The 15,263-nt window shown below is 43.3% G+C and overlaps 1 protein-coding gene across 1 annotated transcript in view; it reads left to right on the top strand.

Annotated features, from left to right (window-relative positions):
• LOC106562980 (G protein-coupled receptor kinase 5) overlaps positions 1-15,263 on the top strand; it is a 33,544-nt gene that overhangs the window by 1,850 nt on the left and 16,431 nt on the right. Inside the window, exon 2 of the mRNA XM_014128146.3 lies at positions 14,585-14,674. Coding sequence (XP_013983621.1) covers positions 14,585-14,674 — 90 coding nt within the window. The remainder of the gene's footprint in view (positions 1-14,584; positions 14,675-15,263) is intronic.

Here is a 15,263-nt window from a genome sequence, read left to right on the forward strand (position 1 = left end):
GACCACAGAAATGACGTCAAATCACATTATATGTACAGTAGCTTTGATTGGACTGGTCATGTCAACATCTTACTTTCACAATCTTAGCTAGCAGTCATCATCATGAATCAAGTCTACTGGCAAATCCTGTTTAATCCTTGTCATATGAAGATAAATAATTAAGAGAAAATACAGATAAAATGTATCGGCGCTCATAAACATACACAACAATTTAGAGATCGCAAATTCAACAATGAATGGTTTGTAAGGAATCGGGGACAGTGGCTAACTGCAAGCATTGCAACTGGGAAGTCGGGAATAAACAAGCTCAAACTGGGAAAATACGCTTTGAACAGTCATTCAACTCAGAATTGTAAATCCGGCATCTTTCTCTTTGGTGACAAAATTTGCCCACAAAGGACCACCACATTCCTGTTCAGGCACATCACAACAACGTGAGTCCAAAAATGTATTTTGCTTCGTCATTAATTATGTAAGATGCCAGGGAGATATGTATACTGTAGCTAAGAAAGTAATACTAAGTGTATGTTGTGTAGTAAGCTGTTAGTAAGCCCATGTGCCTCACCCTAATAATTTGGTCTGTTTTCACCAACGCGGTATTGTAAAGACATCGTTCGTGGCTGGTGTGCTGCTTTGACAGTGCTACTGATAGTAGTGGTGGCGTTTGGCTTGCACATGCAAATTCAGCACACACAACCTTCTATAATAGAATTGTGTTATTTGACCTGTCAAATGAAAAGCTTATTTAACGCGTCAAATCGTGTTATATGACGTGTATCCTTTTTGACACAAAGACCCAAACAGCGTTCAATGTGCCTCACCCTAATAATTTAGTCTATTTTCACCTCTTAATTTCACCTACTGTTCTAACTTGATGGTGCACATGTAGCCTATAATATGTTTTAGAGAAATGTAATCATCGAATATTGTAAGAGCTTTCATTGTCTGTTTATAGGCCCCCTTTATTTATCGTACGGTTCTGACCTGTTGTACAGGGAGTACACTGTAAGAATGGCCCATGTTCTGAATTCTCTCGCTGTACATTTCAAAAGTGCTGAACAAATAGTTATATTGACTACGTCCGTCGTCGCTCGCTCATTAATGTCTATATCGAAACTACGGTTTGCCTCTTATCTGCTTGTCGTCCCCTTATGCCATAGTTTGTACATCTCAATTGTAAGTAGAAACCACATTTGTTTAAGCAAGTCAGCCATATCAGCTATGATTCTTTAAAAGGCAGTAAATGAGGCTGAATGAACTGTTTCGCTGCCAGACAAGGCTCCGTTGAAAGCTAGGTGTAGCAGTGGTAAGGTGCTGGGACTCTGCTGGGACAGCTTTATGTAGGCCCGAACAGTTTGTGGTCACCGTTTGTCATCGTTATAGTGCAATTAATGTATTGTTTAGTGTTGTGTAGTGGCTTTGTTGGCATGCATCCCACATTTTAGTTTGTTTTCCCCACCAAGCATAGATAATAAACAGCGAGTAGCAGCGGTGTAAAAACTAATGGGGGGGTGGGTCAATGTAAATACTCCAGGTGGTCATTTGATTAATTGTTCAGCAGTCTTATGGCTTGGGGGCATATAAGCAGACAATGAAAGCTCTTACAATATTCAATGATTACATTTCTCTAAAACAGTCTATAGGCTACATGGGCACCATCAAGTCAAATTAAATCAAACTTTATTTGCCACATGCGCCGAATACAAGTGTAGACTTTACTGTGAAATTCTTACTTACAAGCCCTTAACCAACAGTGCAGTTCAAGATGAAAATATTTACCAAGTAGACTAAAATAAAATGTTATAATAAAAAGTAACACAATAAGAATAACAATAACGAGGCTACATACAGGGGTTACCGGTACCGAGTCAGTATGTAGGTGGGGGCGAAGTGACTATGCATAGATAACAAACAAACAGCAAGTAGCAGCAGTCTACAAAAGGGGGTGGGTGGGGTCAATGTAAATTGTCCAGTGGCGATTTTTGTGATTTGTTCAGCAGTCTAATGGCTTGGGGGTAGAAGATGTTGTGGAGCCTTTTGGTCCTAGACTTGGCGCTCTGGTACCTTTTGCAGTGCGGTAGCAGAGAAAACAGTCTATAACTTGGAGTCTCGGACCTGTCCCCTTAGCAGAAAAACACCCCCAAAGCATAATGTTTCCACCTCCATGTTTGACGGTGGGGATGGTGTTCTTGGGGTCATAGGCAGCATTCCTCCTCCTCCAAACACAGCGAGTTGAGTTGATGCCAAAGAGCTCCATTTTGGTCTCATCTGACCACAACACTTTCACCCAGTTGTCCTCTGAATCATTCAGATGTTCATTGGCAAACTTCAGACGGGCATGTATATGTGCTTTCTTGAGCAGGGGGACCTTGCGGGCGCTGCAGGATTTCAGTCCTTCACGGCGTAGTGTGTTACCAATTGTTTTCTTGGTGACTATGGTCCCAGCTACCTTGAGATCATTGACAAGATCCTCCCGTGTAGTTCTGGGCTGATTCCTCACCGTTCTCATGATCATTGCAACTCCACGAGGTGAAATCTTGCATGGAGCCCCAGGCCGAGGGAGATTGACAGTTCTTTTGTGTTTCTTCCATTTGCGAATAATCGCACCAACTGTTGTCACCTTCTCACCAAGCTGCTTGGCGATGGTCTTGTAGCCCATTCCAGCCTTGTATAGGTCTACAATCTTGTCCTTGACATCCTTGGAGAGCTCTTTGGTCTTGGCCATGGTGGAGAGTTTGGAATCTGATTGATTGATTGCTTCTGTGGACAGGTGTCTTTTATACAGGTAACAAGCTGAGATTAGGAGCACTCCCTTCAAGAGTGTGCTCCTAATCTCAGCTCGTTACCTGTATAAAAGACACCTGGGAGCCAGAAATCCTTCTGATTGAGAGGGGGTCAAATACTTATTTCCCTCATTAAAATGCAAATCAATTTATAACATTTTTGACATGCGTTTTTCTGGATTTTTGTTGTTGTTATTCTGTCTCTCACTGTTCAAATAAACCTACCATTAAAATTATAGACTGATCATTTCTTTTTCAGTGGGCAAACATACAAAATCAGCAGAGGATCAAATACCTTTTTTCCCTCACTGTAGATGTTCTTTTTGTCCAGGTGAGAAAGGGCAGTGTGGAGTGCAATTGAGATTGTGTCATCTGGGGATCTGTTGGGGTGGTATGCAAATAGGAGTGGGTCTAGGGTGTCCGGGAGGATGCTGTTGTTGTGAGCCATGACCAGCCTTTCAAAGCACTTCATGGCTACCAACGTGAGTGCAACGGGGCAGTAATCATTTAGGCAGGTTACCTTCACTTCCTTGGGCACAGGGACTATGGTGGTCTGCTTGAAACATGTAGGTATTACAGATCGGTCAGGAAGAGGTTGAAAATGTCAGTGAAGACACTTGACAGTTGGTCCGCGCATGCTTTGAGTCCTGATAATTCGTCTGGCCCAGCGGCTTTGTGAATGTTGACCTGTTTAAAGGTTTTGTTCACATCGGCTACCGAGAGCATTATCACACAGTCATCCAGAACAGCTGGTGCTCTCGTGCATGCTTCAGTGTTGCTTGCCTCGAAGCGAGCATAAAAGGCATTTAGCTCGTCTGTCCACTTCCGTATTGAGCGAGTCACTGGTACTTCCTGCTTTAGTTTTTGCTTGTAAGCAGGAATCAGGAGGACAGAATTATGGTCAGATTTGCCAAATGTAGGGTGGGGGAGAGCACCAGCTGTTATTGACAAAAAGACACACACCCCCACCCCTCGTCTTACCAGAGGTAGCGTCTCTGTTCTGCCGGTTTATGGAAAATCCACCTAGCTCTATATTGTCCGCATCTTCGTTCAGCCATGCCTTGGTGAAACATAAGATGTTACAGTTTTTAATGTCCCGTTGTTAGAATAATCTTAATAGTAGGTCATCAATTTTATTTTCCAATGATTGCACGTTAGCAAGAAGAATGGAAGGCATTGGGAGTTTACTCGTTCGCCTCCGGATTCTCAGAAGGATCCCCGATCTGCGTCCCCTTTTCCAGCGTCTTTTCTTCATGCAAAAGACGTGGATCTGGGCCTGTTCCAGGGAAAGCAGGATATCCTTCTTGTTGGACTCGTTAAAAGAAAAAGTTTCTTCCAGTCCGCGGTGAGTAATCACTTTTCTGATGTCCAGAAGTTATTTTCGGTCATAAGAGACGGTAGCAGCAACATTATGTACACAATAAGTTAAAAAACAAGTTACACAAAACACACAAAAAAATAACTAAATAGCACAATTAGTTGGGAGAATGTAAACCGTGTTCTTCAATGCCATCTTAACAGTAAGAACAGTCAGAACAGTAGGCTAAATTATGAGGTAGGAAAGGGACCAAATTATTAGGGTGAGGCACTTGGGCTACTAACAGCTTACTACACAACATACACTTAGTATTACTTTCAGTATACATATTTCCCTGGCATATTACATAATTTATGCAGCAGCATACAAGACAATTTTGGACTCACCTTGTTGTGTTGTGCTCACTTGAACAGGAAGGTGGCGCGGCGGTCCTTCTTGTGGGCTCTAGAAAGAGGCCCGAAATCCTGACTTGGAATTCCGAGATGGATGACTGTTCAAAATTATTTTCCGTATTTTCCCAGTCTGAGCTAGTTTTATCCGAGTTTCCAGTTGTTTTGAACGCGGCAGAAGTCATGCTGGATTGACAGCATGGCCAATATATTAAAACTTTTCTGGCCCATGGCATTACCCCCCTTTTTTAAATATCCAATTGGTAGTTATGATCTTGTCTTATCGCTGCAACTCCCCTACGGATTTCTTCTTGACACACTGCTCACTTAACCCGGAAGCCAGCCGCACCAATGTGTCGGAGGAAACACTGTCGAACTGACGACCGAAGTCAGCTTGCAGGCCCCTGGCCCGCCACAAGCAGTCGCTAGAGCATGATGAGACAAAGAAATCCCGGCCGGCCAAACCCTCTCCTAACCCGGACAACGCTGGGCCAATTGTGCGCCGCCTCATGGGTCCCCGGTCACAGCCGGCTGAGACACACCCTGGGATCGAACCCGGGGCTGCGGTGGCGCCTCAGCACTCATTGTTGAATTTGCCATTTCCAACTTTGTTTATGTCCAATGGCCGATAGGCACCGATATGTTTTATCGATAATTTATTTTCATATGACAAGGATTGAAAAAGATTTGCCAGTAGATTGCCTACTTGATGCATGACTGCTTGTCTAGCTTGCTCGCTAAGATTTTGAAAGTATGATGGTCAGTCCAATCAAAGCCACAGTAGATATAACGTGATTTGACATCATTTTATCTGTGGCCAATGACCTTGAGCCTTCTTGGATGGGCACTTCTAATGTAGGTTTATGGCAGCACCCAAGTGGCTTGAATTTTCTAGCTCTACCTGTAGATTTTGCGGTGAGGTGTCCCCATGAGTGACAGAACACTGAGCCAATCACGGCGCAACTAGAGAACATTTCCAACCTCTACACACCATATTTTCCGCTGGCTGCCCCACCACCACAGAAGCACTGAGCTAGGCTGAAACACATGAATTTTGGAGCTGCCTTACTCAAGAAAGCAAAAAGAGACAAATGTTTGTATGCAGCTTTTGTAAACTGATATGTGACATATATTAATACCAAAATAACATGCAAAACAGGAAAAAAAATCTATATATTATTAGTTTTTAGTTAAACATGACCCTGAATAATACGTCGCCACTGGCTACAGGCCATGCCCTGCTTTGTGGGATATTGCGGTGCACCCTTGTTATTCTTAACCTGATATACAGTACTAGTCAAAAGTTTGGACACACCTGCTTATTCAAGGGTTTTCCTTTATTTTGACTATTATCTACATTGTAGAATAATAGTGAAGACATCAAAACTATGAAATAACACATATGAAGTCATGTAGTAACCAAAAAAATTGTTAAACATATCTTGTTTAAGGGAAGATCCAGATGCAGACAGTGTCAAAGTAACAAACGTTTATTACTAGAGCAGGGGGCAGGCAAAACAACAGGTCAAGGTACAGAACGGCAGGCAGTCTCAGGGTCAGGGCAGGCAGAGGTCAATAATCCAGTGTGGTGTGACAAGGTACAGAATGGCAGGAAGGCTCAGGGTCAGGGCAGGCAGAATGGTCAAACCGGGAAAACAGGAACTAGAAACAGACAAGAGCAAGGGTAAACATACTGGTAGGCTAGACGAACAAAACAAACTGGCAACACACAAACAGAGAACACAGGTATAAATACACTGAGGATAATGGGGAAGATGGGCGACACCTGGAGGGGGGGTGGAGACAAGTACAAAGACAGGTGTAACAGATCAGGGTGTGACAGTAACCCCCCTCTAGGGGCGCCACCTGGCGTTCTACCTGGGCACATGAGTGGTTGACCAGGATGCCGGCGTTGGAAATCAGTGATGAGGCCTGGGTCCAGGATGTCCCTAGCGAGGACCCAGCACCTCTCCTCCGGCCATAACCCTCCCAGTCAACCAGGTTCTGGAGTCTCCTGTCCCGAGGTCGAACATTCAGGAGACGCCTCACCGTGTACACCGATTGGCCGTCAATGAGACGGGGGAGAGGGGTGAGCCTGAAAACAGAAGACAAAGGGCTGTGAGACATGGGTTTGATTCTAGACACATGAAAAGGTGGATGTATAAGGAGGGTACGGGCCAACAGAAGACGAACAGCAGAGGGGCTAATGACCTTGGAGATGGGGAAAGGACCGATAAACCCGGGGGGAAAGTTTGCGGGACTCCACCCGCTCTTGCTCAGGGAAGAGCGGGGTTTGATAACCCAGGGAACACTCAAAGGGCGAGAGACCCGTGGCAGAGCAAGGAAAGGTGTTGCAGGCGTATTCGACCCACACTAGTTGCTGGCTCCAGGTGGTGGGGTTGGTGGAGTCCAGGCAGTGAAGAGTCATCTCCAAGTCTTGGTTGGCTCGCTCCGACTGGCCGTTGGACTAGGGATGGAACCCGGAGGACATGCTGGCCGACGACCCAATGAGTGTGCCGAACGCCTTCCAGAACCGGGACGAGAATTATTATAATTTTTTTATTTAACCTTTATTTAACTAGGCAAGTCAGTTAAGAACAAATTCTTATTTACAATGACAGCCTACCCAGTCGGAGACCATGTCCAATGTGAGTCCATGGATCCGGAAGACGTGCTGCACCATGACCTGGGCCGTCTCTTTGGCAGAGGGTAGCTTGGGGAGAGGAATGAAGTGGGCAGTTTTGGAAAACCGGTCAACTACTGTCAGAATGGCGATGTTGCCATCAGACGGGAGGAGACCCGTGACAAAGTCCAGGGATATGTGAGACCAGGGACGGTGAGGGACAGGCTAAGGTTGAAGGAAACCAGCCGGAGCTTGCCGAGGAGTCTTGTCCTGCGCACAGATCGTGCATGCGGCGACGAATGCAGCGACGTCATGGCCACTAAAAGCATTGTCGCACAAAGGCCAGGGTTTGACGGGAGCCCGGGTGGCAGGCAAGCCTGGAGGAGTGGGCCCACTCCAGGACCGAGGAGCAGACCACGTCAGGAACAAACATTCGGTTATCTGGGCCTCCCCCAGGGTTCTGCTGGGAATGCTGAGCCTCACAAACCTGCTTCCCTATTCCCCAGCTGATTGCAATCGCCAGGCATGAGGTGGGAAGGATGGTCTCGGGTTCTGGGGTTGTAGCCGTGGGTCTATAGTGGCGTGACAGAGCATCCGGCTTGACATTCTTGGATCCCAGTCGGTATGAGAGGGAGAAGTTGAACTGGGAGAAAAGCAGGGCGCCACTAGCTTTCCTGGAATTGAGATGCTTGGCGGGGCGGAGATATTCAAGGTTCTTGTCCAGGTCCACACAATGAATGGATGTTCCACCCCCTTCCAGCCAGTGCCTCCACTCCTCCAACGCCATCTTCACCGTGAGGAGCTCACGATTCCCCACATCGTAGTTCCTCTCCATGGCGTAGAGGCGATGGGAGAAGGTGGCGCAGGGATGTAACTTGAGGTCCAGGGCAGAATACTGGGACAGGACAGCCCCCACTCCAACATCCGAAGCATTGTCCTCCACTACGAACTGGCGGGATGGGTCAGGATGAACCAAGATGGGAGCTGTGGTGAAACCGTGTTTGAGATCCCGAAACGCCCTGTTAGCAGCTGGGGACCACGTGAACGGAACCTTGGGAGCAGATCAGTCAATAAGGGGATTGTGTCGCTGGAGCCAAGAGAATCCTAACATCACGGGAACCTGAGGAGACTTAACTTCTCTAGGGTAGGGGGCAGTATTTTGATGTCCGGATGAAAGACGTGCCCGTAGTAAACTGCCTGCTACTCAGGCTCAGAAGGTAGGATATGCATATATTAGTAGATTTGGATAGAAAACACTCTGACGTTTCTAAAACTGTTTGAATGATGTCTGTGTATAACAGAACTCACATGGCAGGCAAAAACCTGAGAAAAATCCAACCAAGAAGTGTGGAAATCTGAGGTTTGTAGTTTTTCAAGTGACTGCCTATACAGTATAAAGTGACTTAGGGTTCATTTTGCACTTCCTAAGGCTTCCACTAGATGTCAACAGTCTTTAGAACGTTGTTTCATGCTTCTACTGTGAATAGGGAGAGAATAAGAGCTCCTGGAAATAGATGACAGAGAAAATGACATGAGCTCAGTGACGTGCACTCACGTGAGAGTTAGCTGTGTACCTTTTCATTTCTGAAGACAAAGGAATCATCCAGTTGGAATATTATGGAAGATTTATGATAAAAACTTCCTAAAGATTGATTCTATACATCGTTTGACATGTTTCTACGAACTGTAATATAACTTTTTAGACTTTTCGTCTGAACTTAATGCGCGAGCACAGCGCATTTGGAGTACTCGACCGAACGCGCTAACAAAAAGGAGGTATTTGGACATATATATGGACTTTATCTATAATTCTTTGAATAACAGTTTAATATTTTATCAAAGTTTATGATGAGTATTTCTGTAAATTGATGTGCTCATTCACCGGAAGTTTTGGGAGGCAAAACATTTCTGAACATTACACGCCAATGTAAAATGGGGGTTTTGGATATAAATATGAACTTTATTGAGCAAAACATACATGTATTGTGTAACATGAAGTCCTATGAGTGCCATCTGATGAAGATCATCAAAGGTTAGTGATTAATTTTAGCTGTACTTCTGGTTTTTGTGACGCCTCTCCTTGCTTGGAAAATGGCTGTGTGGTTTTTCTTGTATAGGTGCTGTCCTAACATAATCTAATGATTTGCTTTCGCCATAAAGCCTTTTTGAAATCGGACAATGTGGTTGGATTAACAAGAAGTTTATCTTTAAAATGGTGTCAAATAGTTGTATGTTTGAGAAATTTGAATTATGAGATTTTTGTTGTTTTCAATTTGGCGCCCTGCTATTTCACTGGCTGTTGGCAGTGTGTCCCGCAGGTGGGACGGTAACATCCCACATACCCCAGACAGGTTAATGAGCAGGAATTGGATTGTCTCGCTGTTGTTCCCTGACACAGATTGGTTGATGGAGGTGGTATTGTGGGTGACCCGGCCTATAGAGCGGCTGTCCAGCACTCTAACGTCCATGGGAATGGAGAGGGGCTGAGTGGGGATGTTCAACTCGGACGCCAGGGTAGTGTCCATAAAGCTCTCATCGGCCCCAGAGTCGGTAGTTCCCGAGCTGCAAGCTCATCCTTTGCTTCCTCCGATACTCCGTGCAGGAACGTGTCGAAACAGTGCTTCCGGATTCCAGGCACTCTCAGCTGCCAACGTGCGGAAATCCACTGCTAAGTTTGCCACACTGCGGGAGTAACTTCCAGGCAGCCTCCCTCCCGGACAATGGAGTATCGAAAACCGGTCCGAGGGGAAGCAGGAGGGCTGCAGCTCGATGATGAGGGAACACTGAGCGAGAAACACCGACAGGTGCCCGACCCTCCATCGAAGCGTTCCGGGGGAAGTACTGAGGGGCTGGGAGGTTACCGTCGTGGTAGGCTGTCTAACAGAAAACCCACGGAATTGCTCCAGCAATGTGTTCAACACGCGGTCATGGCGTTCAGTCCAATGTCTGGAACCCTTCCATAAGACCACGAAGCAACACCTCGTGCCTTCCAATGGTGGCTCCTTGGAAGGAGAAGGTGTTGCGGAGCTGGTCCAAGTCTGCTTGGTCAGTCATGACCAGTTCGTACTATCAAGTTTGAGGGAAGACCCAGATGCAGACAGTGTCAAAGTAACAAAAGTTTATTACAAGCACAAAGACAGGTGAAATAGATCAGGGTGTGACAAAACAAATCAAAATATATTTTATATTTGAGATTTTTCATAGTTGCCACCCTTGAATGAGTAGGTGTGTCCAAACTTTTGACTAGTACTACATTATTATGAATGTCCCGTACAGTGAGCTCCATAAGTATTGGGACAGTGACAGATTTTTTTTTTTTTGGGCTCTGTACTCCAGCACTTTGGATTTGAAAATATACAATGAATATGAGGTTAAAGTGCAGAATGTCGAATTTAATTTGAGGGGATTTTCATACATATCGGGTCAACCGTTTAGAAATTACAGCACTTTTTGTACATTTTAGGGGACCAAAAGTTAAGCATTTGGTCCCATATTCATAGCACGCAATGACTTCAAATTTGTTGGATACATTTGCTGTTTATTTTGGTTGTGTTTCAGATGATTTTGTGCCCAATAGAAATTCATAACCTGAGAGTACGGGTCCCAGAGAATGTTATTCCCTTCTGAGGAACAATGTATGTGGTGAAGGAATCTCTTAGAATTAACATGCAGGTATTTTCTACAGTACTACTTCCTCTGCTTTCCTCAGCCCCCCCCCCCCCCCCCCCCCACACACACAGAAATAGGAATATAAAAGCCTGTTCTAATACTTAAGAAAAGCATCTCACCTTCCTCCATTCCTTGAAGGAGAAACGAGGAGGCACTTCAAAAGGCATTCATCAAATTCTTTAGAAGCAGAATGTAATGAATGCACATTCTGTCATTGTTGTAAAAGCAGGTAGAAGACAGATGTTTCTATTAATAAATGACCTGTCTGTGGGTCATGGGTAAAACATATCTGTATACAGTGGTGTCCAGAATGATTGGATCCCTTGATAAAGATGAGGGGTGTGGTTCCTGGCCTTAAGGTCTATATGTTGGAGTTCAGGCTTTGAAAAAAGGTTTAGGCGTTTAAAAAAAGTTGAAGTTGGAAATTGCATCAATCATATTTCATGGCTTTGAGAAAGGGGTCACAAACCCTCCCACTTACAGCTATACCATAGTATTGGTAATGAAGATGAGAAGTACAGGCCAGAAGTAAAAGCCTCAACCAGTACAGGCCAAACTGAAGCGTCTTGAGTTTTGTTTGCGTGTTCTACAGCCGTGTAAAGATGGGGAGGGGGGGGACTGGGAGAGGCAATGGAACATTCATAACGTTTTTTAGGAAAGGCTTTTGTAAAACATGCATCTTACATCAGATCCTCTTGAAACTTTCTCTGTAAGCGAACTTTGATTAAGTTTTTATATGGTCTATCATTGGTTTCTCTCTCTTTTCATTGTCAGTATCCTTTTTCAGCGTGTTGATATCTGTAACATCCATAACGGTTCTGGATGTGATGGGTATTGTATGTATTATATCATAGTTTCAGAAGCATGTGAATTCACTACATGCTTTGTGCTTGTTCTGTGATATACGGTACATTCGGAAAGTATTCAGACCCCTTGACCTTTTCCACATTTTGTTACTTTACAGCCTTAATTCTAAAATGGATTAAATAGTTTTTTACCCCTCATCAATCTACACACGAAACCCCATAATGACAAAGACAACAGGTTATGAATTTTTGCAAAATTCTGAAAGAATTTAAACTGAAATATCACATTTACATAAGTATTCAGACCGTACCAGGTTTCCTCCAGATGTGACGCTTGGCATTCAGGCCAAAGAGTTCAATCTTGGCTTCATCAGACCAGATAATCTTGTTTCTCATGGTCTGAGAATCTTTAGGTGCCTTTTGGTAAACTCCAAGCGGGCTGTCATGTGCCTTTTACTGAGGAGTGACTTCCATCTGGACACTCTACCATGAAGGCCTGATTGTTGGAGTGCTGCAGAGATGGTATTCATTCTGGAAGGTTCTCCCATCTCCACAGAGGAACTCTGGAGCTCTGCCAGAGTGACCATCAGATTCTTGGTCACCTCCCTGACCAAGGCCCTTCTCCCTGATTGCTCAGTTTGGCTGGGCGGCCAGCACTAGGAAGAGTCTTGGTGCTTCCAAACTTCTTTCATTTAAGATTAATGGAGGCCACTGTGTTCTTGGGGACCTTCAATGCTGCAGATATTTTTTGGTAACATTCTCCAGATCTGTTCCTTGGCACAATCCTGTCTTGGAGCTCTATGGACAATTCCTTTCACCTTATGGCTTCGTTTTTGCTCAGACATGCACTGTTAACTGTGGGACCTTATATAGACAGGTGTGTGCCTTTCCAAATCATGTCCAATCAATTGAATTTACCACAGGTGGACTTCAATCACGTTGTAGAAATATCTCAAGGATGATCAATGAAAACAGGATGCACCTGAGCTCAATTTTGAGTCTCATAGCAAAGGGTCTGAATACTTATGTAAATAAGGTATTTCTGTTTTTTACTGTTAATACATTTGCAAAAAAATCTAAAAACCTGTTTTTGCTTTGTCATTATTGGGTATTGTGTGTAGATTGATGAGGGAAAAAAATTATTTAATCAAATTTAGAATAATGTTGTGACTTAACAAAATTTGGAAAAAGTCAAGGGGTCTAAATACTTCCCGAATGCACTGTGTTCTTCAGACTTTTACTGAAGCAATTGTTGATATCTTGAAAATTATGGGTTCTAGCTAAGATTCTCTTGGAAAATATATGCTGAAATACATTTGTCATATATGGCAGTACTGTTTTTTAGATAGAAAGATAAGTGTCCTTTTCAAAATATACTGACTTCGTCCAGTGTCCAGAAAAGTGGATTGGCAGTATAGGCACGTCTATGGTCTTATTTGCATGCTTTGTGACAATATTTCAGAAACATTTAAATATTTCAAAATGTTTTATTTAACTGGTAAAGGTACATTTATAAATACATCAAGAGGAAAAAAATGACCTATTAGGGTGTGGTGCCTGGCCATATATTATCCAGGCTACATGTTAAGTATGCAATCCTAATATAATATGCCTTCTACAGGACTTTTTAAAAACAGCCTAAATGACAACAAATGTGTTGTGATAGATTTTGATCAAGACATTTTAAAGATTTGAATGTCTAATTCAGACTCTGTAACATCCAAAGCGGTTGTTTTTTTCCTCTATAAAGTACTAATGGAAATGACACATTTCTTTTAATTATTGTTTTTGTGTTTCACCAAGCCTTTCCTTCCAACTGACAATGCATATTTTGACCTAAGATCTACAAACTCAGACTTCTGCTTATATGTTCAGTCTGCCCAAAAAAGTTTGTCCATTTCATGTAACATACATAACGTTTCTTATTGGCTTTTTTTGGGTATACCCTCCCCAAGGAGTACTGTAGACACCAGTGGAGGCTGCTGAGGGGAGGATGGCTCATTACCACGAGCCTGTCCTCCCCAACTAAGGTGCCACCAACCTCCTGTGGTAGGCACACGCATCAAAAGTTGAATTTATATTTTGTTTGTCCATTCTGTGAGACGTTAATGTTGGGATTTTGCGTGAGGTCACAAAACAGGTTGGACTCCTCTCTAGATTCTATCTGTCATTGACATCATCAGTAGGGGACACCTGTAGGGCAGGAAACGGCTATTTTTTTGCACTGTGAGTATGTGTGTGTTTTTTTTATTTTTTTACTATCCTTGTGGGGACCAGAAATTTCGGACAACTTCAGACAAGTGGGGACATTTTGCTGGTCCCCACAAAGAAAAAGGCTATTTTAGGCTTAGGGGTTAAGTTTAGGGTTTGGTTTACAATTAGTGTTAGAATTAGGGTTAGGGGTTAAGGTTAGGGTTAGGAAAAATAGGATTTTGAATGGGAATCAATGATTTGGTCCCCACAAGAATTGTAAAACAAACGTGTGTGTGTGTGTGTGTGTGTGTGTGTGTGTGTAGGATGCAGTGCTACTGTATGTGGGCTCATAGGCTTTGTTCCTGCTCCTAGACCTATTTATAGATCTCTCTTTTGGAGTGGATGGATGCCAGGGCTGGAACCTGATTGACAACGAACAACTATACACACACACACACTGGAAGGCTGTTGTTGACAGACTGATAGTAATCTATTTCCAGTGTGTTGAGGTGAACGAAAAGGTAAACAGAGCAAAGACCTTCAGGTTAAGGTTGTAACTGCTCAACTAGAAGCCTGAATCGGTCCAGTTATCAAATATGAGATGTCTTGGTCTTACTGCTGATATTGTTTATCTATTTATTTTATTTCTGAAGCCCCCTGCTAACATATCACACACAATACATAACCCAAAGGGTTGAATGAACTCACATGCTTTTGGGTAAGAAAAACAGTATGCTATGACAGCTCAGCTGTAATATCAAATGTCTTCTCATTCTTCTCTACCCTATTGCATCTCTCTCCAGGTGGAGGAGGAAAAGGCAGGAGTCGGAAATGGAAAAAGATGCTGCGCTTCCCTCACATCAGCCAGTGTATGGAGCTGGGCAACACCATCGGTCAGTGTGTGTTTGTGTGTGTGTGTGTATATATATATATATATATATATATCAGGGCTGTGCTCCGTTCATCATTTTGGAATTGGCTCCCATTCAACTCATGAGTTGAAATTTGAATTGAATTTACCACACCCAACAGGATGTAGAATTTGAATATGAATATCAGGAAGTAGAATTTAATTTGGTTCAATTCAAAGAAATTCCACTCAATCGTTGAACATGAGAGTTTCATTGAATCTGACAGGTCACACTTCCAGATAACAAAGAATATCTAACTTTTCTCTGGAAACAATGTTCATATGCTCTTTGAAACTTAATAATAGCCAATTATATTTCCACCAACCATTTCATTTGTTTGGAAAATAAATGTAAGGCCTCAGGGTCAACTTGAGGGTTAAACGAATGCATTCTGGGAAATGTATTATTTTTCCCATATTGAAGTGATTACTGAAAAAAAATAACTTAGAAAATTCACATGCAGGTTTTGTTTTCCTTGATCATACATTTTAAGGTTTTGTCCTGAAAATCTATTGTTTCAACAATATTTCATACGCATGTACAGTTGAAGTCGGAAGTTTACATACACCTT

Source organism: Salmo salar, chromosome 11, assembly GCF_965601325.2.
Source record: "Salmo salar chromosome 11, fSalSal1, whole genome shotgun sequence".
Taxonomy (NCBI): domain Eukaryota; kingdom Metazoa; phylum Chordata; class Actinopteri; order Salmoniformes; family Salmonidae; genus Salmo; species Salmo salar.